Raw genomic sequence first — 25,842 nt, 5'->3', positions numbered from 1 at the left:
AAAACAGCAAAACAAGCCTTGGGGCCAGACTGACTTCAACGGAGCTGGATGTGCACAGGCTGCGGATCTGCCCGCTGCCCAGGGATGCTTATGCCTGGCGTGGCTGGAGCAGGGAGGTCTGGGGGAAGAGCGGGGAGAGGGAGAGACGATCCCCTGGCAACTTCTCACTGTTTTCTTCTCTTCCAACAGCTCAGCTAAGGAAGGCCCTAACCTAGGGCTGCTACTCTCTTTAAGCTTGGCAAGACCAATTCTGCTGTGTTAACACACATCTGCAGGATTTCAAAGGTTTCGCTCTTTAAGATAGAGGTGGAGGCAAAGGCAGATGCAGAGCACTTTAGAAACTGTTGTTTTTCCCAAATTGGAGCTCTTAAGCTAAACAGATAGCTGAGAACAGCTCCTTGAAAATACCACGGGGACTCTACAGTCTTACTGTGTTTTTTCACTCTACGAATACCAGGGAAATGTGTTTGGTTCTTTTTTTTTTTTTTAATAAACACTTGCAAAAGCATACCAGAGCACCAAGGTTAAAACATGCATGGGAAAACTTTCTACAGCTAATTTTGCCAGTGCATTTAGCAAATCTTTTGTGTTCACACCTACTAAGGAGTCTCTTAATGAGTCAAAGTGGATATCAGATCTGCACAAACAAGGCGAGCAGTTGTATGCACATACTCACTTATAATAGCATACAGAACCAGCCCACATCTCTTCCGCTATTGCACATGCCAGTCTGTTAACGGGTAGTGTCTAATCCTGCCCTTTGCTAATCCAGTCATGTTTGCTTAACCACATTAGCCCAGTTACTCCCAAGATCTTTCCCTCTACAATGAATAATCTTCAAGTTCAAGTGGCGAAGGCCCATTTCCATTTTTAGAGATTTGAATGTCAGCCACAAACTTAGATGTAGATTGCTCTGGAGATCTACCAAATATGGACTTTTGAAAATTCAGTCCTTTTGAAAAGGTCAGAAGTGACTGGGATTGCAAAATCTTTTCTAGCCTGGCAAGCTTGCTCTGAGTTGCCATGCTTTGGACTAAGTGACCCCTGACTTTGGACAAAGCTTTAGCAGTGTCTTTTAATCCTAGGTTTTCAGACGTCATGATGGGATGTTGCCATGTGAACTCACATCAGCTTTATGTACAAATCAAAGAGGCACATAATTGCTGGTTTCAAACCCTTGAAGAGTTTGCCCTGCATGATACAGTTAATACAGAAGTTTAAAATACTGTGATGGAGCAAATTAGAGTGGTGTGAAATAGGACTGTAGTTACAACATCTAATTAGAAAGCACTGTGAATTATACACTTTTTATGATATGTAAGCTGGTTATAAATAGGACAGCTGGATAGACCAACAGAAAGTTGCTTCTTGAAATCTGGTGATGCAAAAGAGTATTACAGGATCGGCTCTCTCACCAGAAACCAGAGCGCTTTAAGGTCTTCCTGCCTCAAACCCTGGACAGCTGTTTCCCAGGATAGCAAAGATTAGTTTCTCTAGTTCCACGAGCAAGAATTAAGTCTTTCAGCTTATGTTTTCTTCTGGGCACAGACTAAGGGGTCATTGACAACATTTTTAAAGTTTTTGGTTGAAGACGAGCTGCTTTCACTCAGAGATCATCTCCCAACCTCCTTCACCTATATCAGCCTAGCAGATAGGGTTGCTGATACAGCGGGTTCCTGGACCAGATGCTCTGTTCATAACTGGCATGGCTCCACCACCTGCTTGAGGACTTTCCCTCTTGGAGCACATGGAGATGGTGGTAGCAGCAGAACCTCACTGTGTAGGCTGCAGAGGTTTAGCATAGCCTGCAAAGATATCTGCCTTCCTCCACCTACACGTGGACGTAGGAATGACTTTGCTGAGATAGGTATCTCAGGGCCTGGCCTGATGTGTGCAGAAGGCAGGAGGGCTCCTTCGGAGACATGATAGCAACGTGCAGACCCAGAGGAACTGTCCCCTTCCCCTCTGGCACTGCTGTCAGTTTGCTGGAGGAGTCCAGCTCCCGAATGAACGCCCTGAGAGTCACTGTGGTCCCATCTCTGTGCCCTGGGGGCATTTCTGTGAGACACACCGACTTGGTTTGACATTTAATAAACTGCTTTGATTTTAATTGTGTTTCTTACTCGCCAATTAAAGCGCCTTGTTGCCATGGCAAGAGGAGGACATCAATAAAAGCATGGGAAGAACAGGGTTGTGTTACCCCCAGGAACTCAGGTGGCAAAAACATCAGAGCCTCACCTGCCCCCTCTGTGCAGAGTGGCTCTGTCAGTCTGTCCGTCTGTGCCACCAGGGCTGTGCGGGGCCCTTCTGTTTTGACTTGGTATGGGAGGGAGAAAGCATACAGGCAGGATTGCCAGGGTTTCTTTCCTGACGTCTCACCTTAGTGGGTGGAAAAGGAAGCCTAACTCCAGATAAATACTCTTGGGCAGTGTATACAGAACGAAAGGCTTCTGGCTTCTGCCCATGCTTTCAGAGGGGTGTTGACCAGGAGGTGTGTGCTCAGGGCGTGGTGGCAGTGTGCGCAACGGTTTTGCTGTCTCTCCGCAGAGGGGCACTGCAGCATTTTGAAGCCTGGGGATGAAGGCCTGGTGGTGAGGAGGTCCACGTGAGCCATCTGCCCTCTTGGGTTGCTCTCTGCCACATTGTGTGTCGTATCTGCAGAGGCAGAGCCTGCTCTTGGAGACAAGCCATTCCCAGCGATAATGGATGGGACAGCTTTAGCCCTGTTTATTTCAGCCTGTCCTAGTCAAAAGCTCAACTTGGGGATGAAAGGAATAGCTATTCACAGAGCTAGGAGAGTACATGCAGATCTGACCTCTAGAACAACCTTTTACAGTTACAGAGATGCTACTTTTATCACTCCACTACTTGATATCCTATTTAGCATTCAACTAGAACCTACTGCCCCTTTCTTTCCTCTAAGAGCTGGAAACAACCATCTGAGAAGCTTTGCTGGTGGTCCTGCACATGAAATTGGATGTCCCTTCCTTCTGCACATCAAGTGCTTTATTTCTGACTGCTTCTAGAATGCGTCTATCCAGATTTAGGTGCTAGGCACTGCTTCAGATGCCCTGGATTTATAGCCGAAATTTTGTGTGTGTGCACCAAGGTGCTGGCAGTTCAGCTAATTGTTTCACACAACATCCTGACGTCTGGTTCAGACCCAGTATTATGGTAACCCACAAGAGAGACCATGGGCTGGTGGCTTTGGAAGGATTTAATCTCTCAGAGCTAACACCTTTAGCGCAAGCATTAATGGGCACTTTTCATTAGCAGCCTCCCCTTCCGGGCCAACTGAGAGGAAACAGAAATTAAGTCGGTGTCTGCCTGTGGCGTGCCCGGACTTGGGCTGGTGTTTGCAGAGGGTGCTTGAGTGAAGCTCACCCGAATCCTGACACTCGCCTTGGAAGGAAGCACCAATACTTCCCCCAGCTCCTGCCCCAGAGGAGAGGAGCTGTCTGGTTCAGCGAGGAAGAAATAGAGCAAAGTCAGCATCGCCCCTGCCCACCTGAAAAGATCCCAGTCTTTAGCCTGTGGATGATCACCCCTCTGCTAGAACAGTCAAGAGAAGAACCCAGTTCAGTGCTGGTGAGTGGATAGGGAGAAACGGTTCACTGGAAACTGTCCTGGCACTATTAAACCTCCTTCACACTGTTGAGTGTAGCAATCTGATCAGTAACTCCTGGTCTGAACAAGGACCTGCATAATCAGTATGAAGGGAAATCCGATTTTTCTGGCTCAAGGAACTTGCTGGACTAATTCTTCCTGATCCCAGGCAACACCCTACAGCTTCTTACGGAAAAGGGCTTATAACCGCACGGTGTGCTGGTGCTGTCTGATGCGTATAATAGGGTTTGTAAGGGCTGCTGGGGAGAACATCTGTTTACATCTGGAATTTAGCTTGCAGAAAGCTGGTGCTTTGTGGTCGACTCAGCCCCTGAGCTCGGTTCTCTTCCTAAAGGGTCACTGAAGACTCAGTAGCACTGGAACTAATTCCTGGTGATCTCTTGGAGGCTTTCAAGGCAAGTCAGATAATGATAGTGTGGAGTGATAGGCTTCCCCTCCCCATCAGTCCTCGCTGTTTATTTGCTGCTCGCTCTTTCTTTGTAAAGTTGACGGCAAAGGAGAAATGGGCATGACGCAATAGCCTGTCCACTCCCTCCATCCTGTGTGCTCTTGGATCGGCCCAGAGAAATGAAGCTGAAAATGCATGCTCACAAGCAGCATGACCCCAGAACCGGGGTCTTGCCTGCCCAGGATTTTAGGGGACAGATGATTAGTGGTGGAAAGGCAGCTCAGAGCTGCTGCCTGTGTGGATTACTATTAGCAGCTCTGTCCTCATCATCTTTCTTCTTCTTCCAAATAAATGTATCAGCTGATCATGCTTTCTGGTTCGAAATGTGCTGGGCATGGCTTGCTCCTTGGCTTTACTGTGCAGTGGTGCCCAGGGAAGGACCATTGGAGACGTCTGCGTGCAGCGGTATGGCTGGCTTGTGGTTGCAGGCTGCTGGGGACCTCGAGTGTGGCAACTGCCTGAACAGGGCCAGGCTTTGCACCCTGCGGCTCCTTCAAGAATGGGAAGAGGGGATGCAGAAAAGGGGTGTCTGCCCAAGAAGTGGCTTTTAAGGTGATTCAATACGGTAAAATGTCTGTGCATAGAGCCCGTGACTGTGAAATAAGGAGAGGTGTAGTTTGGGCCCAGCTCCTCTTCGTTTCTGAAACCTCATGGCCCAAGAGCCTTGATGCTGAAGTTGCTCAGAGTCCTTGTGCTGGGGGATAGGTTTCCTCCTCCTGGGACACAATTCAGGGCTTTAGGGTTGGGATTGTTTTGTGCATGTGCATTTTTTGCTTGGATCACCAACAAGAAATAGTAGATGCTCATCTCTTAGTCCACAACGACATAAAGAGCAGCTGAGCCAAAGGCTCAGCCCTGTAGAGCCTTGCGTGCTGCTACAAATCATCCTATAGCCTTCCCAGAGGTTTTGTTCTTGGAGAGAAAGTTGAGAAAATAAGGATTTTTGCCTACTCACTTGTCACAAGACCAGCCTGAACTTGGCTCATGATCCACTGTAATGCTGAATATGGTCTTTTCAGCCTTGCTATGTCTTTTGCCTCTGGAGTAAATTAAATAAAGAAGCCTGCAATAGCGGCATGCGTACACCAACCACAGACAGCAGATTTAACCTCGTGCTGTTTCCCGGGTGAGGGATCTCACGAGTGGAAGTGAGCAAGGGAAGACACGTGCATGCCATGGCAGCAAAGAGAAGCAGAACTTGAACTCGCTAGCAAAAAGCTGTGCGCCTTGGGAGAGGTTGCCTGCAATGCGCATCGAGGGAAGCTGTAGTAAAACAGAAGTCTGCTTAAAACTAAGGGACTCGAACAAGGACAGCACAAATATCACCGGTTAGAAACCTTTGCACGCCTCATAAATACGGCAGTGGAACTTGGCAAGAGAAAAGCTTTCCTAAGCTTATAGTACCAATAACAGTAATTAAGGAGAATAAAAGCTGGAAGAAAAATGGATTCGAGACCTTTGGCTAAGGTGCTGGTGAGGAAAAACGAGCCTAAAATTCCCCTGTCTTTGGCATCCACAGAAATGTCACACTGCGCCTCCAGATAGGTTGTGTTGCCAAAACCTGCCCTGCATAAAAGAAAAAAAAGTACACAAATGCGATGACATGTAGAAGGGAGGAATGGAGACGAGAGCTGGTTCTCACTTGGAAGAAACTAACTCATAACTTTACAGAACTAACTCAAACTAACTGGATGGTGACTACTGGGATCTCTTTCTTCTCGGAAAAATTTTCCTTTGTTGCCTGGAATATCATCTACCAGCACTAAAAGCTCTCATAATTTAAAATAAAAACTCAATAAAATTGGCAGGCCAAACATTATTCTGGCCTCAGAAAATGCTCTCTGCTTCTCTGCTGCTGCCTCCTGTTGCTCGGCTTTGATCGCACAGACGGACAGGCATGGGTGGGAGCTGGGTTGAGCTGCGCTCCCAGGGGAGCGAGCACGGCTGTGTCCCACTGTGGCCTTCCCAAGGAAGGCTTGGCAAGGAGGCTTCCTCCTCTGGAGCACAGCAGCTGCCGGCAGATAGGAGGGAACAGGATGGGACCCTTTTTGCTTCCCAAACTATTACCTGGGAAGACCTATTTTGGAGCTGTAAGTCTGCTTGCATCTTCTCTGGTTAATGGATGCTCGTTTCCTCTGTGCAATCTATTCCCCTCCCATCCCTACTTGTAAAACCTCCTAAAATTGGAAGCAATTTCTCTGGAGGACAGAGTCTTGCTCCTGTTTGGCTGTGAGCCTAACTAAAAAGTAACTGGTTCTATGCAACACATGACCCAACAGCCTAGATACCCGACTAGACATCTGTAATGTATATCCAGCAAGTAAAATCGGATTAGTAAACCCCCTTCCCACAAAGGAGCAAAAGGATCTCAGGCATAGGTTCAAACTGCAGAGAGGTGGGATCACAAGCAGATGACAACCATATAGCTAACTGGGACATGTTAAGTCTACTGTGGGACTGTTCCTATGTGTCACTTGATTCTCCATTCCCATGATCTCAGCGTAAATCAAGAGTAATTCCCCTCTAAGCAATGGAGTTAATCTAGTCTTAAACCAGTCTGTAGAAAAATGAAGAGTTAATTATAAATAGCCAACCTAGGGGAATTACTTCTTATCAAGGGAAAAGTATCTAGCAACAGTCATGCCATCAACACAGATATAATATGCTGCAAACCAGAAACTCCTACAGCCCTGGAAAACGAGGAGCACAGCAGAAAGGAGGAAATTTGTTCAAAGTGGGTGAGATTTTCTTTGGCTCCTGAGTGGGTTTTGACACTTGGGAGGGATGCACTACGCTGCCTGGAGTGATTCCGGGCAGACTTGCCATGGATGTGGGTCTCTGCCGGGGAAGGATGAGGTGTCCTGGGGCCCCCAGCAACTATCTATCAAAAACCCTAAACCAGACACAGGCTGATTCGCATGTCCTGTGCTTTTTTCCTGCACATTTTCTCTCTCTGTCTTTGACCACAAGGCTAAACATTGCCACGGTGCAAAATGACACTGTTTTACAGCGACTCTTGAGGCTTTGTTGTTTCTAATCTTCATCTGAAGCTTGATTTTTTTCCTTCCTTTGAATGAAACTCTGGGAACTCCTGCCTGGCCTCCCGCTGCGGCAGTCCTGACCTGGGTGAATGGCATCTTTGGGCTCCTGCTGCCCTGGGTGAGGCTGGTCCCTACTCCACCAGTAGACATCCTCACGCCCCAGTCAGTAGGTGAGGCTGATGTCAAAGCAGTAATCGTAGCTGTTAAGTGAGTTCCCATGCGGTAGCTTTAAGCAGTTATTACCAATTTACACGATACTGATTAAAAGCCTCAGTAAAACCTGTATTCTGGTAATGAACTCCTCATGTGTAGAGATCTTCTGCCATCCCCATGATCGATGCAGTATGAGGGACACATTCGAGGTACCGCCATCTCGCTGTGCTTCTGTTTGGGGGAAGGCAGCCATCCCCGCAGTGGCTGCAAGAGCTCCCTCCCCGTCTGACTTACCCAGGCTAGGAGGAACAGCCGCTCGCTTTGCAGGGACAGGTTTCCCCTTAGAGGAGGAGCAAGGTGGCATGGCGCTTGGGCACAGCATCAGCACATTTTAATTTCCTCACAGGCAGTGTATCGGGTGGGAGCTTCTGCCTCCTTGCCTCAGCAGCTCAGCAAAATTCCCCTTTTGGAAGGATGGGACTTCACAGCCACAGGCCACGAAATGGCTCCTCTGCTCCAGTCTGTTCCCCTGTCTGGGCTAATTTCAGTGTGCGAAAGGACTGGGCTGTCAGGGAGGTCTCCGCACACCTCCCCGCCGAAGCTGACAAGGAAATCTGCTCTGCGCAGAGCCCAAGGCAGCCGAGCACCTGGGTTCAGCTGAGCACCCAGATTCAGCTGTGTCCTTGGACCTGGTGCTCTTGCAAGGGCACCTGATGTCGTGTCTCCTGGGGGGCTGAATTGCTTTGGGGTCAGTGGCCAGAGCAGACCACAGCAGGAGAATATTGTGTCCTAAGTTTATCAGCACCCGGTGTAAACAAGGACCGTGTTCCCCATCCCTCCTCTCTCACGTGTCCGGGCACAGCAGAGCAGCTGCCCCAGCTCTCCTTCCTCCCTCCCAAGCTGTCCCAAGCCCAGCCTGCCTGCGCTCTTGCTGTTTTGGAGCAAAGCCTGCACTATCCCTCACTGCAATCCCTGAATAAACATCAAACGATAGAGCCAAGGGAGAGGTCCCTTCCCAAGACAGTTGTTTTATGCCTTTTTGTGAGTTACACACCAGACATCTGTTTAAGGCCAGGGATGCCCTGTATAAATGTTTTCATTTTACATCTGGAGACATTCAAATAATATGAACATCATAGAAGGCATTTGGAAAACAAATATTTTAAATGGCACTTCTAAAACCGGTGAGTAAGCAGCGTGACTCAGCAGCACTTCCCAACACTTCCCAGAAGAGATGGAAATAAATCCACTTAATAACTGACATGTATTTGAAATGCTGAGTAGTTTGTAGTTATCTGCAATTGATGCTGGGAGAGCTGACTTGCAATCATACCTGAAGACAGCACCCTGCCTGCATCAGGCTGCAGGCAGATGCAACCTGAACTTCAGTCTCAAACATGGTGGTGACTTTCTGGAAGGATTTTAGCGAATGCCCGATCACCTATATAGTGAGAAACATGTATAAGCATCTTTGAAGCCTCTGCCGTGGTGTGTGTTTAACCTTAGTGCCTCAGTTGCGCAGTACATCAAACAACTAGACAAATTTTTTATTCTGGCTTACAGGTCTTCCAATCCCTTTATGGACAGAAAAGCTCTAGAGAAGGACAAACAGTATCTGACTGTGTTCACTGATACCAGATGCTACTCAGGGCAAGGCCACTGCTGTCTGCTCTGCGGGGAGCGGCTGCGCTGAGCCCCATCGGGTGGGCTGAACTCCACCTTGGCTGGGCTGTGCTGCCCTCCAGGAAGGAGCGGATGGTGGTGTGGAGCCGGTCCTCGCCTGACCTGCATCCCACCCTGGGTCCAGGAGCTGCCAGGAAGTCCCTTTGCGGGCAGCGGGGAGGTTTTCACCTTCTCGGGGCTCTGCTCCAGCTGTGCTCTTCTGCCAAATATTTTTGAACACCTCATCTTTTGTGTTGTCCTGCTCTGGCACTTTCCAGGGGCTCCCAGAGAAGCCATCTTCCACCGGTATCTTGTGGGAATGGAAAGCAGCACCCCATCTCTCATTAATTCACTGCTAATGTCACAGTCCCATGGCTGCTTCGCTCTCCCTTGTGTGCCGAGTGCTTCCCTGTCACACCACCTCCCTGCAGCCCTAACTGCGGCTGCATTTGAATAACAAATCTCACAGGGGAAGGCAGGCAGCCCTTCTTCCAAGGGAACAGGTGGGGTTTTTTTTTCTTCTTTTCAAACTAAAAATACTCCCTGCATCATCCAAAAAAACAATATCAAACACATAAAGCTTGTGGAGGAAAAATACGTTCCCCTCTCAATGAAAAGAGAGCACTTGCAAGCAAGGACTAACCTCCCTACAGCACAGGGTCTGCATTTTCACAGGTGAACAGGGATGTTGGACAGTTTTGGGGGAGGTGGGGATCCTTTTCAAGGATCCTTTGGAGGACTAGTGCTGTTCATTACTCAGAAATCAAGCCTGAAATGGCAGCTGAAAGCAGAGGCACCAGTAAAAAAAAGCAGCTCTAAAGATGGATTTGCACCTGAAGAGGTTGTGCTTTCCACCAGCCAGGGAGCAAACAATGCCAGAGAATTCACCTGACAAGCTTTTCTCCTGGTGGCTAGCTGAAGAGGAAGGCAATACTCATAATTTAAAAATCACCTTTCGGTTATTTCCTATTTTCACTGATCCTCCCATACATAAACGTCCTCAGGCCTCTCTTACACCTCCACACTTCTAATGCCCAAAGGGCTGGGTGGCCCTTCAAGAGCAGGTTGTCCTGATCTCTCCTGACGGCATGGAGAGAAGAGGGAAAGCGCTACAAGCCTGAGCCTGTGTCCAGCTGGAATTCCCTTTCCTGGCACCACTGACTGCTGCCTTGTCCTCTCACTGTGTCACTCTGGGGAGACGCAGGCACCATCTTCTTTAAAGCCCTCTTTAGGTGGTGAAAGACGTGATTAGATTCAATCTGGAGCTTGGAGTTGGAGCTAGATGACTGCGGTCTCTCTCTTATCAACGATCCCCTGAGACATCTCTTTCCCTCTGTTTTTCTTCAAAAGAAAATTAAAAGGCTAATTTTAATTGATGGCATCTGTTCTGGTCAGTGGTTTTATAGGACGGTTAGCTATAAAGCTGATCTCAGAACTGGGAAGGTGGCATGGACAGCAAGTGTCACCAATCTACAGTGCCTGGCCAACGCCAAGCGCTCAGCAGAGAAACAGATCTGAGTGGCATTTTGAGGTGTGATTCTCATCTGGCTCACTTAGATATGATGCTGAAGTGCATCAAAATATTTTTTTCCCTAGAAATGTGTTTCTTAGGAACGGGTTTCTGGCTGCGCAGATGGACTGGAAGACCAGGTGAACTTCTATCCCACCTCATCCCCTGACTGCTGCCTATTCACCACCAGCCCATGGCATCCAGGAGAACCCAAAAAGCAGACCCAGTGTTTACTTTTGAGTGAGTACTAAAGCGTTGCCATGCCAACACCATAGATATCGATCTGAAGCAGGACCAAAAAACATCACGTTGGCACATCAACCGCTCAGTAAGGTGGCACCTTCCAGAGAGCAGCCTTCCACACAACATGCGTTTCCAACTTGCTACGCGACTGCCACCCACTCTCCCCTGCCTCCTTTCGGCTCCATTTCACACGGCCTTTTTTCACTCTTTAGGCATTTTAACTAAAAATGGGTACATGGGACCACCCTGGGGGAGTTTCGAGTTTTAGAGCTGTCAGTGACTGACAGTCTTCTGCTGGAAGAAAGGTTAGCTGATACTGCCTCTGGGTGCAACGGACACCGTGCAATTCAGTTGCTTACCTAGAGCACCTAGCTGTTTCCACTGCTATTATGTTCTCTAGGCTATTTCTATTTGAGTCCCTGTTCCTCCCCTTCTCCTCAGGGCCAGTATCATCTCCCTCCTTCACAAACTCAGGATTTCTTCCTGCCCACAAGCACTGTTACATGTTTGGAGAAGACTGGGATTCTGACTGTTGTTATCACCACTACTGCTGCCCTATAAATAGCTGTAATCCGTGCGGTGCCAGATCTAAGATCACATTTTAGACCTAAATGAATCGCCAGTTTTTTATTGTAATTACCCGGGTTGGAAAGGAGGACAGATTGGCGAACTTAGCCTAAGTAAAACTCTACATGAAGACGTGGCAACCTCCGACCCTACAACCTGTTTATTTAATTGGATGGCTCTTCTAGGCCAAATTCTGTCTGCGAGAGCAAGCCATGATGCATTTACAGCCATGACACAAGCTTATTTTGTCTCCCTTCTAAATGCTATCTTTATTAGTAGCATGACTACAGTGAACCAGACACCGGTTCTGGGGCGATCTTTTTTGCTATATGAAGATCATTGTATGTCATTGACTTGATGACCATGACTTCAGCTTTGCAGGAGCGCAGAGCCAAGCTGTGCTGTTGCTGCTGCAGCAAAGCAAGGTCTCCCGGGTCCGGACACGGGTCTTAACCGACTTGGCTGGGATCTCTTTGAGTTTGACTCTCCCTAAGAGCTAGAGCAAAGTCATGGAAGTAGACTGTTTCAGGCTCTTTTAGTTGGTGCAAAGGGCTACCATAAACTGTCTTCACACTCTGCCGTTACTTTACTGTGATCATTTATTAGGGAAAGATTTTGTATTTTCAGGGGCTCAAGGGATTGGAAGGTGGCAAAAGGAGGAAAATACGTTAGTGGGATGTGGAAGATGGAGCTTTTGGTTAGAGAGACTCCAGGATCGATGCAGCGAGGCTGGTGGGTCATGCACCATGCAGAGAGAGCTTACTCTGGGATTTCCCTTGTTCTTTGCTGTCTCCCTCTTTCTCCTCCAGCCTCATTTTGCAGCAATGATTCCCAATGCATTGGCCATCTCAGCCAGCAACAAGAAGCCTTTCTTGAATGAGCCAATCATCTCCCCGGCAACAAGGCAGGCTGTGAAAATAACAAGTGCTTTCCTTTCTGTTTTATGTTTTCCACCTCTCGAGAAATGCCCTGCCTTTTATTTGTCTCCACTGCTCAAAAACATGAATCATGGTAACTGAAATGCACCTCGTGAAGGGACAAAGAGGGAGGTGAGCGAGAAAGATGGCTTTGGTCTTAATGGAAAAGAGTGACAGATCTTTACACCTTAGTGAAGGGCAGGCTGAAATATTTGTCCGGGACTGTTACAGTGATGAACCCAGCAGACCCAGTACAGCGGGAATAGTTATATGCGTGCTGTGGCTATTGCCAAGCAGACTTCAGCTGCATCTGGACATCCAGACAAATGCTGACACCAGGCAAAAATGGGGTGGCTAATGCCCCCCTTATTCCATTTTCCCTTTTCTCCCACTCCATCCTGCTCCTTTACAAAGCAGCCCTAAGTAATGCTTCACCGTGGTGAAGTTCCCATCGCTTACAACAGCAGACCAGCAAGGGTTGGCCATATCCCCACTGCAGCGGCAGAAACCCAGGAATCCTGTGTCCATCCCCCAGATCACCCCATTAGCTACCAGTCAGCAAACAGAGGCTTCCCACCAGCACGGTGGTGCCTGATTAACCTTGGCTGCCCTCCCCAAAGTTATTAGCAGCTTTTTTGCATTTCTCAGAGAGCTTGGGTTAGGGACACGCAGTAGGAGCCAGCTGGTCTAAACAGATACCTGCCTGAAATGAAGTAAAATCCACAAATATCTTGAGCTGACAAGTAGAAAAAGCCAGTCACACAGGAGCGGGTCTTACGAAAGAGAGCTCCTCCCACACACTGCTCCCTTTCAGCGACTGGAAGGCAGCAGGTGACAGCGGCTGCATCCCTGGTCCTGCCACTGCCTTCGGTCTTGCCACTGCCTTCGGCACGTGCAGAGGGGACGGGGCTGGAGGCACTGGGTTTCTGCATGCACCCTGCTGTTCAGAAGCGAGTGAGACGCAGCTCCAGTGCACGTGGCCCTCTTTGCCAGCATAAGGTCACCACAGACACATTTTGCTACAAAGCCTGAAAGAAAAAAATTCCCTACCCAAATTTTTTAACACTTTAGCTGCTTTTTAGTTTTCCCTTTCACAGCTGAAGCAGAGACATTTCCAGACTCCCACTGGGAAAAAAGTTCAATTTGAAGGTCACCGCCTGCCACCTCCAGACCCCACAGCACTGGACCCTGCCACCTCAGACACTTGTACCTGAGCCACGCGACTGATATTGGGATTCTCTGCTGAGTAATTTCTGAACAATTTCAACCTGTTTCTGTCTGGTTTATGCTAATATGAACACGCTCTACGGCTCTTTTTCATACCAGCCTGCACGGGGTGGCATGCTTGCCTGGGCAGGCTCATTGCAGCCTGGGACCACTCCAAGCTGCGGACGCCCCCAGACCCCCCAGCCTGGCTGCAGCTCTGGCATTTTGCCCGAGTGGGATGGTAGGTGCTGCATTTCCAAGCAGCTTCTGAGGTCAGCACTGACCTGCCATGGAAGAGACTTTACGCTTCTGGTTGGGATTTCTGAAGCCAGACTTCGGAACTGGCTTTTCAAATGGAGAGATGAAAATGCATCACTTCCCTGCCCTTCCTGCTTGATCAGATCCAAACACTTGTACTGACTTCTAGATTCCTGGCTTTAAATCTCCATTTCCCATTTGCTCCGCCTGGGTACACTGAAAGGGAATCAGTGAGGAGCTTGCTTTATTAATACATTTGCACTTTAGAGAGCCATTTAATCCAGAGGCTACATGTTATGGCCTGACTCTTTCCTGCCTGTTAATCTGATTATAAAGGTAAAGACTGAGTAGTGCCTTACGGCCCAGCTGGAGGGTCTTGAGTAGCCAGGCGAGACCAAGCCTCTGCCCCTCTTCCTTCGTGTAACCCCTTGCTCTTGGCTAGTTGGGGATCCAGACCTAGGGCAGTGATGGCCCTGGAGATGAGGAACACCCATGGATGCTGCTCCTCCCGCAGCCGGCTCCTGTCTCCTCACTGACTGCTCCTCTTTTGCCTGCCCTCTTGTAGCAGGTAAAGGATTTGTGACTTTGCACTTGCACAGCTTTTCTGGAGTTTCAGACTGACCTTCTGAGCTGTGCGCGGTGAGAACGTGCTCCTGCCTCCCTGTGCTGAAGGATACGAAACAAGGACCTAGGTGCTGCCTGCAGGCCATGAGCCTTTCGTGAGCCAGGCACACCTGCAAGAAAACCCGCTCCCCTGAACAAGGAGCACATATAAAAGTGAAATCCCACGTACAGGCTGTTTTGTTCTTAACCTGGGAACAGGTCATTATCAGCAGAGAGGGTCAGCGAGACCTGGAGTGTCTGCTTTTTATGATTTGTTTTGTCTTTTTAGCTCTTATTTCCTACACTGATGTCACTTTGACTGACAAAAGCTAAGGGATTTAGTCTGGACTCTTCCCCCAGTCTTTTGCTTCTATTAGACTAAAAACTGGAGGTATAATTATGGGCAGAAGAAAAATGAGAACAGTGAGAGAGGATTTGGTTATTTTACCTCAATAACAAAAGCACAAATCATCTCATTCGCATTTATTAAGTAGGAGAGGGGTTTTTTTTGCTCCAAACATTATCAGGGTGCCATTTGGAAGGGATACAGGGGCAGATGCATCTCCAGTGAAGTCAGGGTGGGGGAAGCTGTAATAGCCAAGCAGTCCCTGGGGAAAACCTGTCCTGGGCCGGTGCCCCTTCCTTCCCTGCTGCTGAAGCAGGCTCGAGCAGCTGCAGCCCCGGCTCCCCTTCCCGAGTTCTCTTCTCTTGGGGGATTAAGTGATGAGTATGGGAAAATCCCCCACTAAAAGATTTGCATTGGAAACCCTTGGCTGAGGAATGACTTTCAAAACAGAAAAGCTTTGCTTGAAAAGGGATGAACCATGTAGCATAATACTCAACAAATCGCCTGTTTAATGGCCTCTCTTTATAGCAGCTGTGCATTAATAACAAAAGCGGGGTAGCAGAAGCCATGCACTTCTTCGTAAGACTAAAATAAATACTATTTCATACTAATACCAGCAACTTTCTGTGGAGGCTGACTAAGAGAAAGGAGCAAGTGGAAGACCACAGCCTGAGAGACTTGGTTTCTTTCCCCTCCATCTGCTGCTGGATGAAGGAATATTCTCCCATCTACAAAAGGAGAAGATACGCTGAATCAGCCCTCCCAGACTGTTGCTTGGTTTATAGTGGTTTGTTGCAGGCTTGTCTGTACACAGTCAGCATGACACCATTGTAAGACAGGAGTAATTCCTCTAGGACTAAGTACCTTAGGGGAAACTAGGCTGGGGAGAACTTAATCTAACCTGCTTTTCACTTTGCAAGGTGTAACTCAGGATCCCTACTGCCATGAAGCATAAATTGAAACAAGAGTGGTTCACAGAAGACATAAGGAGAAACCTTTTCATCGTGAGGACAGTAAAGCGGTGGACCGGGTTGCCCGAAGAGGCTGTGCAGTCTCCATCCTTGGAGGATTTTGGACCCGACTGGATAAAGCCCTGAGCAACCTGATTTGACCTCAGAGCTGACCTTGCTTGAGCAGAAGGTTGGGCTAGATGCCTCCTGAGCTCCTTTCCAGCCCGAGTTATCGTATGATCCTAAGAACGTTTGGCATCTTTTCCATAGGAATATGAACAGACGTGACATTTCGTGCAGCCCAGTACTCCATCTCTCATTCCTGGCAGTCCTGATAACAGCTCTCCCCCTCCACACCCTGTACTTTGCCTGGCCTGGCACTAAAGCAGTGCTGAGTTTCCCTCCTCAAATTAGGACTTCAGGCATTAAAAAAAGAAAAGAAATTTTACATTTTAAAGCTGTCTGCCACAGACTATTTATCAGACATGGAGAATGATTTGTTTCTGTTTTCCTGGGCATAGGTTTTTAGCTGAGACAAGATACGTTGCCTTGCTGAGAGCTGAGTCACCAAGTAATCAACAGATTAATGTATTCAGTTCGAAAGCCATCAGCATTAGTTCTCGGCAAGCTCACAAGAACTCCATTATGGTATCATCTCTACATTTGGGATGGAAATGTCTCCAGGATTTAGAGTTCCTGTGGGAAAAATCCCTAGATGCAAAGAAATCAAAATACCCCTTTGCGATTGGGAGACATAAGGTACCTCTTCATACAGTAACACCACAGCAGGATTTTGGCATCCTTTCTAGCGAATGCTTTTATTATCAACCCCCAGATAAGGAGTTTGGGGTATGTTGTACATCTGTCATTCAATAGTTACCTAAAAATAGTCACGATAAACTCAGTGGCATACAGGACTTTGCCTTTACCAGGTCTTTAATCTGAAATTATTTTATTTCCAGTGAAACCAAGTAGTTTTACTTTCTCCGGGATGGGAGCATGCAAAAAGGGTGGTCTTGACTTCTCTAGGGCTCTGACTTTCTCCGTGTGGGCTTGGTCTGAGCCAGAAATGCAAAAAGGAACGGCAGAGGCTGGCAGGGGCACCTCACAGAGGAGCCACTGTTTAAAAATAGGGAGACGGTTAAAGTAACAACAGGGTAGCAACTGTAAAAGGACAGGCTGGCTTAGGTGTGTGGTATGAGAAGGCTGCCAGACATCACAGAGTTATTCTGATAAGACACATGCTAACACTGCTGCCTAAGACCCTGTCCATACGAACCTCAATGAAGTGATACATCCTCTTGTTTGCAAGCGAAATTGCTGTTTGGGTACACTTGAATGGGGGATGTGTGAGTAAAAGCCAGTCAAGCCCCCGCAAAAGTCAAGTTAATCCTAAAAGCTTTCCTATATTAGCAGGCTGGTGGAAGGGATCTGAACAGCAGCAAGACTTCTCCTTGAGACATTTTTTCTTGCAGCCTGTGTTTCCAGCACATGCACAGTAGACAGGACACATGTTCACACTGTTTCCCCAAGTCTGTCAGTACTTATCTAGGCTGTCCCTAGATAAAGGAATTTTTTTTGTACTGGCCTGGCTAGTGCCAGGGCATGAGAGATTGTGGCTGTTGTGACACAGAGGTCCCCAGGGCTACGCTTCCTAGTGTAGGTGTACAAATGGCATGTCATATACAATTGTGGCTATGCCTCTGTTTGTTGCACAAACTGCATGTGCAATGGGCATACAACGGTGATGTAAATCTTCCCCACTCCCTCCTTTTCCCTCCAAGGTATTCAGACTGTGCAAACACCTCCTGTTTGTGCTCTGGAGTCTCCAGGTGCTCAGTTCTCTGTACCCAAGCAGCGGTGACTTTAACTTACCCGTCGTTCCTTATCACCATATTCGATGCCCAAGGTATCCATGGCACGTACAATAGCTGCCAGTGACTGTATAGTGTTGCTGTAGACCACTGGCTTGTACTGCTTCACGTCTTCTCCAGAGAAGCCATCCTCGTGGATGATCCTAAAGAAAATGCAAAGGACAAAAAACTCTTGAGAATGTCATTTCAATGGGGGAGACATTTAAAAGAGAGCTGTGCTGTTTTGAAGAGCACATCTGCTAGCTTGATTCACTTAATTTAGTCAGCATTTCTTTTTAAACCTTTCTGGTTGTTCACCAGTAGTGTGTCTGAGCCCAGTGCCTGGAATTAGCATCCCTTTTGCTCTCTCTCAAGGAGGTTTTGTGCAGGTTGGTGCACACGGTACCTCCCTCCCAACCGAACTGTGAACGCTGGAGGCTGGAGCCTGGACAGCCTCGTGTTCGCATGCTTACTGGTCACAGGGGGGAGGTTTCCAGGTCCTACATTATCTTTCCTGTCAAGGTCTGTGGAAGTACGTTCAATGCTTCCAATGACCATCAGATCAGATCTTAACCACTGAAACAAGTGGTAGAAAACCCTAGTTCTTGTCTAGCCCTTTTCATAGTAACTCCTGGGGTGCCTTACAAAAGAAATCAGAGTCGAAATACCCCTGCATGCATGAGGACACAGGCGTGGATAGGGGAAGTGACTTAGTTGTGTAGCACTTCAAGTATTTACAACCCTTCACAGCTCCTCCCTCCTTCCCCTTCCTTTAAAAACAGTGCTGGAAGTTTTTCTGCCTAAAGGCATGCTATGTCATCCCTTCCCAAAGCAACATGGGAATGTGACCTGCAGTCCTATCAATCAGCTCCGCACGCTGGATGCTCTGTGCGTTAGTCCCTGTTAAACTCTGCAAAAGGAACTATTTGACGGGGCGAGTTCTTGCAGTTCCTTGCTCAGATCAGAAGACTGACCCCTATAATTTCTTCATCTCTAAGTAACTCAAGAACTAAGCCCCGGTGTGTCTAGAAAAGAGCTAGGATTTGCAGAGCTAATTGTGTTTGACAATAATTCCTCCCAGTGAAGACATAAGTTATGATCCTGTCTCTTAAATATTGGCAGAGAGGATGATCTGCTTAGCTGAAATGAAGTCCTTGCTTGCTCATCCTCAGATGTCACTGGACAACAGAGAGTCCTTCAGTAACAGATCTGGTCACTGATAAAACCTAACAACCTGTCTGTAACAGGATTTTTGTTTCCTTTTTTTTCTAAATCAGATACACACAAACCAAGGTCCTGACCATTGCTGGCATCCCCCTGGGGAGAGGGAGCGCTAGCGGGGATCATAGTGAGCTTGCAATAGATACAGTGCTGGGATGGCAGTGGAGAACGGGGCTGGATGCCAGCCCCGTGTTATTAACAGATGACTACATGAAGAACAAGGCTGACAGAAACATGCTGACAAAGACACAGATCTACTTCCCGTGATGTGAAGCTCACAGAAAGGTTTTCTAACACAAGCGAGCGACTCTCTGCTCTCCCCACGACAACCTTCGCTCACTCATCACTGAACACTAGGCTCCTGGGAGGAGCTGCTCCAACACCCTCTGAGTCCTGGAAAAATATGACTATAAGTGAATACAGCCCAAGACAGGCAGTAGTTCAAATTAATTGGTGTCCAGGAAATTTTTAAGCTACTGATCCAAGGAACTGGGCAGAGTCCCATGCTCGGGAAGGGGGAATGGTGCTGGCATGCTGGAAACAGCATGAGGGGCTGCTGGTTTGTCTTGCCTAGGCTGAGAAGAGCAGGGGTGGATGAAAACCTTTCTGACTTAGTAAATCCAGACTTGCCAATTTTTTCTATAGCTAGTTTTGATTTTGATGAAGAGTTATGGGCAATAGCAGACCTTGTATTTTGTGTGAATTCAGTGCTTGTGCCGAGGTTTGGAATAGCAGCATTTGAGTAACGGGGAAGGAGGGGGGCCAGCAGAGCCGTGTGTTGGCACTGGATCTCATGGATCATTTACTGTTACTCAGAGAAGCTGCTGAACTTCTAGGAAATGTGTTCTTTGTCAAAAGTTGCAGTGAAACCTGAAGAGTTATGGCTGGCACAAAGCACAAGGATCTGCATCAATCCCCTTTGAATTCAAGAGAGACTGTACATCACCAGTTCCTCCCAGCTATGAGCATGACAGCAAGAAGCTTGGCAGAGCAGGGGTCCTGTGGGAGGCAGGCAGGCGGTTAGCAAAAGCATCACCAGAAAGAATTCATTCTTTCTGGTTGGTTGGCTCAGGGTTGGATTTTGGGGCAGAGGGGACTAAATGTTGGTTCTGGGGCAACTAAGAGAAGGAAATGTAAGAGGGTGATATGAAAGGGGTGAGAAGAGGAACAGGCACAAGGGGCAGTGTAAGGGGCACAAGAGGATGCAGGTGAAATTTGTTTGGTCCAGCCGTTGACCACGCTGGCGGAGATCAGAGTGGTGCCCGCACCTCGGGCTGGCTTTGTTTCTGCCTTTCACTGACAGGCATCAGCTAGGGACTTGATATGGCAAAAAGAGGGCTGAACACCTGTAGAGGGAAAGAGGCGAGCTTTGGTCTTCTTCAGAGTTTAAACTGTCTCTGGCCTTGCACCGTTAAGTTGTTGCCTGACATTTTCATTTCTAAATACTCAGTGTTTCTAAATACTCCAAGCCAGCAAGCTCCCTATCAAGTAACAGGGTTCCTTGTGTTGAAGGGGCAGAATTAAGCGATGGAGAGTGGTTCTGGTATCCCTCAGCGAACATAATGCTGACTGGGCAACACACTGACATCATTCAAAGCACAGACATAAAAGCGTTACTTTTAAAGGGGGCAGAAAAGAGCGTGGAGAAAAAAACACCCTGATTGTTCTTCTGTGAAATCTCTCCAGGAAGGCAGCCACAGTGACTGAAAGCAGCGCTGCGGATGCCGGTATTGAAGTTTTGCTGTAGGAAGTACCTACGGATTAATCAATCATGCAGTTAGCACATTACCTAATATTTGAGCAAGCAAATCCCCACTGACTAGTGCCGTTCCAAAACTTGCTAGGACACCGTGAACTGGTTTATTGTCCTATATGCTTTTAGCAAATGTTTCTCCTCTTGCTTGCCTTGGCGATCTGATGGCTGAACTCCCGTGGCAGCTTTTTCCATAGTCCTTTGGAAATGTTCATGCCGCCACTCACCCATTTGGGATATACCTTTCTTCTTGCCTGCTATTGTGCTTTACTGCCTAGAGGACATCTAAAGCTCCGACAACACTCCTGGGAGGTATATTGTTAGGGGGATGGCTTGAGCCAGCTTGTGTGCCGCTGGACACAAGAAGCAGTGGGGTTTGGATACTGTAGTGAGCTGTGACCATTAGAAATGCACAGTGTGTAGGAACTAATAGAACTGAGCAGTGTGTCAAGACTGGGAAGGCTTTAAAGGTTCAGGCAGGGTGGGCTGGTCCTTAAGCAACGCGCAAATTAATGGCAACCCAGGGTTTTCAGCACTAAAAATGTGAATCCTCTGTTTTCTGAATGGCTTGTATTTTTTCTTGTGTCTGAAATACAAAGGAAACTGCTGCAGGCAGGTTCCTCTTTGCCACACTAGAGCCGGTTCTCTCCAGGGCAAAGGAAGAAGAGGGATTTAAGAGGATCCCCAGGGGCTGTGGAGGGTGGAGACAATGCTGTAATTTTTAAAAGTGATTCTGAGCAATTAAAAAGCCATTTCATTCACCAAGTGACTAACGAAACACCGTGCTCTGAATGGAATGGTGAGAGACAACTGAAGCAACCTGATTGTCTAATGTACCTATTAATGCCTGCTCCCTATCCCTCAGCTGCTAAGAGCAAAACCCACATGTTTGCATGTTATGTTGTCATACTCATTTTAGAATGGCATTAACAGACAGGTATTTGCTGGGGAAAATGGCTCCACTGCAGATCAGATCTTCTGCCGTCCCCCAGCAAGTCATTAATCCTGAAGAAGTGCCCAGTGCCACAGCGATTATTGCTTAATTACAAAATAAATTAAATACTTGGAAACAGGGGGTGCATTCTGCGTAGCAGCTCGCTTTGGCTTCCATTCAACAAAGCACTTACATGCCTTCAGCCTTTCACTACAAAACGAATGTATTAAAAAGGCAAAGCCAAAGATAATTTTGCCGTATGTCCCTGCTGACATGCACTGCCCCAGCAGTTGTGAAACGGCAGCTTTGAACAAAGCACACGACAGCTCCAGCGCAGTAGGGCTGGATCTCAGCCTGGGCTGATCCAAGCAAGGAGCCAGTTTCCCTAGGTCACTCCTGGGGGGAACACTTGTCCATCTATCCTGAAAACGTCCTGGAGCACAGACTACAATTTCCTCCCCTCCCTGCTCCAGTTCCAGACAAGCTATTCTGGCACTTTCGTTCCAGCCCTTCCAACCTAAGCCAGGTTCAGTAAGTGCAATGACTCTTCCCTACACCTTCTCCAACTGGGTCCTCCTCCTTCTTGAGGCACAGTGCCCCCGACTAGACTCAGCCCTCACTTCTCTAACCTGCCAAGATAATTTTAAGCTGTAAAGCTTATCATCTAATATGCTGAAGTGCCTCTCCCAGCTCCACGTCACTGCCAGGGGTAATTATGTTTTTTCATCCAGGTCATTGATGAAAATTTTGAAGAAAATCAACCCCTGGCAGACCCTGCAGAGTCCTGGCTGACAGAGTCCTCTGCTCTGACCATGAGCCGCCGGTAACTGTATTCTTTGGGAATTAGTTGTGCTACTCATGCATTTTTGTGTAAGATCTGAAATAGTTTTATCTAGACTGTTTTTCCAGGTCACTTTATGAAAGTCAAGTGGGACCGTGTCAAACCCTTCTCAAAATCTAGATACAGCACCAACTATTCCTCTCCTACTTCTGCCAAGAAATCAAATGAGATTAGTTTAACATGCCTCATTTTTGTATAATCCATGCTGGATGTCACTCATCTCCCTTTTTATCTTCTAGGTGCTTGCAAATTGTTTGATTGATAGTTCAATTCTCTTGAAAGCTTCTAGAAGTTGACTGGTCTATAATTCTTACTCCTCTTTTCTCCCTCTATATTTAAAGATAGACACCATGTTTACATTTTTTCCCTCTCTTCTGGTACCTCACCTGCCCTCCACGAGCTCTCAAGGAGAAGTGTTTGTATTTCTGAGATGGCGCCATCAGAGCCTGTAAGTATGTAGTAAGAAGTTCCTTAAACACGGCTGGTCTGAAGACATTTAATCTTACAAAACTTGCCTTTCTTGTGCCAGAGGGAGAGAGATGGCAGTGCTCAGCAGTGGAGCCTGTTGTGGACGCCCCTGCTCCCCCTCCTCCTTCCAGCGCTCGGTATCCTCCATCCCTTTCACAGATTTCCATGCAGGTTCTCTTTTCCTGACTGACACAGCCCTGCCTCATCTCCTGCACTTTGTCATCACTCCAAAACCTCAAGCCAATGTCTCTGAAATGTTTCCTGCTAAATTCAGGGAACTTTGTGTGGCTTCAAACTGTCTGCATCACTGTAAAAGACATACGTGGAGACTTCCAGTTGCCTACCAGAGAAAATAAATCCCATACTGTTTCTGTTTTACCTAAGGTGATTTATTTTCAATCAGCAAGATGTTTCCAGCTGAATGAAGTTTTCCCATATCAATGCACGTCCCTAAAATTACAGTGATTTGCTTGAATAAAACCAGGCAAGAAATCACCAGGAGATTATTACACTCGAAGTGTATCACAAGCAAATACCTTGCAAATGAACGGTCCAGTTCCTGTAAGAGCAGTCATCAGCCCTCACCTTCATCTGGACAAATTAAGGTACTTAAAGGTCATTGCACAGCTTTCCTACAGAGCCTGGTGCCACAGCCATGAGTTTCACCTCTCGGGGCTCTAGGAAGCTGACCTGGTTTTGGCTGGCAGTGGTACCCTGCGTAGCACCCGCAGCCCCGCTTCAGCCTGGATGGTTGTGTGCTCCTCTGCAGCATTTCTGTCCACGTCAGGAAAGCTCAGGTCTCCCGAGTGCTCTGCCTGGGGAGCTCCTGAAGTCCACATGGACTACGTGTGCAGGGAAAACCTCCCAGCTGATGCAAAGAGCGTGAGATGCCTACAGGGTGTAAAGTGCTGCTTGCAACTGCAGGAGATCACTTGGGCCATGGCAGAAGGGAGGTGGCGTGAGAGGGACAACTGGCACTGGCCCACCGATGCATTTGTGCTCAGGCTGTTGAGATGCCCATTCATACATATATGTTTAGGGTATAGACCAATCCAAGGCGGATTTTATGTGAAGAATTTTGGAACGAACACACATACAAATCTATTTTTGCTCGGCAAACTTTTCTGATTTTTTTTTCTTCCTTCTTCCCCTCTTTTTCTTTCAAAAATAATCCTTTATGTTTCATACCAAAATCAAGCAGGTTACTCTGGTGAGACTGGGCAGACCTTGAGTCAAAAGAAAAAAGACTAATATTGAAGAAAACTCCGTAAGCTTTGGTTGCAAATGGGGAAAAATAATAATGCAAAAATCTGACTTTAATATGTAGGGAAGGGAAGGGGTTGATTAAATTTTGATGGAAAATCTTCTGCTAGAAGTAATCAGCTACTTTTAAATTTATTTTTATCTTGATATGAGGTTAAAAAATTTGTTTACAGGGGAGTTATGAAGCTAAATTCCAGTGATTCTCTTCTCACTCATTTAATAGCCTGAAATGCGATTAAAAACTCCTGGATTATGTTGAACTAAATCAACGCAGATGCCCATGACCTTGTGTTTCAAAGACTGCAAAAGCACAGTTCAGACCTCCGTGACAGGGTGAAAACCTCTCAAAACTCTCATTCTTCTTCCACTCTGGCTGTGCTTGAATGACACGTTGTACATTCTATTCCCGCAAGAAATTCTCCGAGATGGAGATTAAGATGACTGTTTGCCCACATGCCCGCTTTTTTGAAAAGAAAAACAGCTTCCTTAGTCAGGGTCATCTAAAAACTGCAAACAGAGCTCATTTTAAAAAGTATAATTTTTTCAACCTGGATTTTTAATACCAGTCCAAGAAATACTGATGGAGCCCTGTGATAGACTCCCAGCTGGGGGAAATCTCCTTTCTGGAGGAAATACCTTTGGGTCACTCAAAACTGAAGTCTTACCACCAAAGTATTTCTTGCATGCAAAGACGTTATTCTAACTAACCAGCTGGTTCATATTAAAAAATAAGCAAATCCATCAGGCGACTGAAATGCTGCCAAAGTCTACAGCCCTGGAAATGGTCGAGCTTATTCAAATCAATTGCAAAAGTTTCATGGACCTGTACAGGGCAGAAACATTCTTGCTCTTCTAAGGCAGCTAAATTTGTGCCTAATAGCAATGCCTTCATGAGGTCTAGTTGAAGCTAGGCATGTGCTTCTGCACCTTAACTGCTGGCCAAAAAGCTAGAAAATGTTGTTGTAAGGAATTCTCTTCTGTATACTCAGAATGGATGTTGCTGCCATCTTATTTTTTGCCTGTAGATGAGCAGCTATTGAGCTTAACGATGATGATATTCTCAGACATGTAGGGGCTAGATACTGCATCTTCCTGAAAACCTTTGATTCGGCTTGTTTTCAGGTGTATAAAACATATGCAGAATTCTCCTCATTTCCAGTTTAATACAGACCAAAACCAGAAACAAGTGCACTAAAGAAAACTCCCAATGTGGTGCTGTGTCCCTACAGTTCTGTGGCTTTTTGGAAGCAGCTCTTAGTCTTTTTAAAATTATTATTATTTTTTAACTGAGTGCTACATCAACGCCTAATTTTGGCTTTGGGTTGTCTTGAGGGTTGATCCCCACTTTAGTTGCACACTGTAGCTGAGAGGAGAGATGATTTCCTGGACTGCATGCTCAATTCCCTGCCACGTGTCCTTCATCAGACTGGGGGGTCTGGGTTGGCTTTTGTACCCTGCATTTGGGACGCACCAACGACCCTTCCCATCTTTGCTCTGTGCGGACTGTTTCAGCATTTACATGTTCTAACAGGAAGCAGCGGAGTGAAACACTCTGTTTTTAAGTGTGTGTATAAAACAAGTTTAAGAGCATAAACAGTCTACTGCATCCTGAAAGTAATTAATTACTGTTGATAAATGAAAGGCACCACTACTGATATTTCAAAAGAAGGCAAGGCTGAGCAGGCAGAGCAAATCCAGCTACTGTGTTAGTACTCCACCCAAATTCAACAGGGACATAGTCATCCTCTGAAATTTAACAACACAAAGTCAGGGAAATTAAGCATCCCGTGGCTTACGCATGAGAACAAGTATTATCCGCACTGAGCCTAACTGTGCACAGAGTCAACCACAGGAGTGGTTTTACCCACCGAGTCACCTTAATGATAGCTTTGTTCCTACAGAGACCGTGGCCACTGGTGCCCAGAGGAGTCACGGTACCCAGATGCACTACCCTGCTCCCAAGTGCTAATGACAGTAT

The 25,842-nt window shown here is 47.1% G+C and overlaps 1 protein-coding gene across 2 annotated transcripts in view; it reads right to left on the bottom strand.

The window, feature by feature from the left end:
- GNAO1 (G protein subunit alpha o1) overlaps positions 1 to 25,842 on the bottom strand; it is a 149,182-nt gene that overhangs the window by 80,767 nt on the left and 42,573 nt on the right. For both annotated transcript variants that reach the window (XM_076349384.1, XM_076349383.1), the window contains exon 3: positions 17,407 to 17,548. In XM_076349384.1, coding sequence (XP_076205499.1) covers positions 17,407 to 17,548 — 142 coding nt within the window. The remainder of the gene's footprint in view (positions 1 to 17,406; positions 17,549 to 25,842) is intronic.

Source organism: Aptenodytes patagonicus, chromosome 11 (genome assembly GCF_965638725.1).
Source record: "Aptenodytes patagonicus chromosome 11, bAptPat1.pri.cur, whole genome shotgun sequence".
Lineage (NCBI taxonomy): Eukaryota > Metazoa > Chordata > Aves > Sphenisciformes > Spheniscidae > Aptenodytes > Aptenodytes patagonicus.
This window is presented reverse-complemented; position numbering and strand designations above follow the sequence as displayed.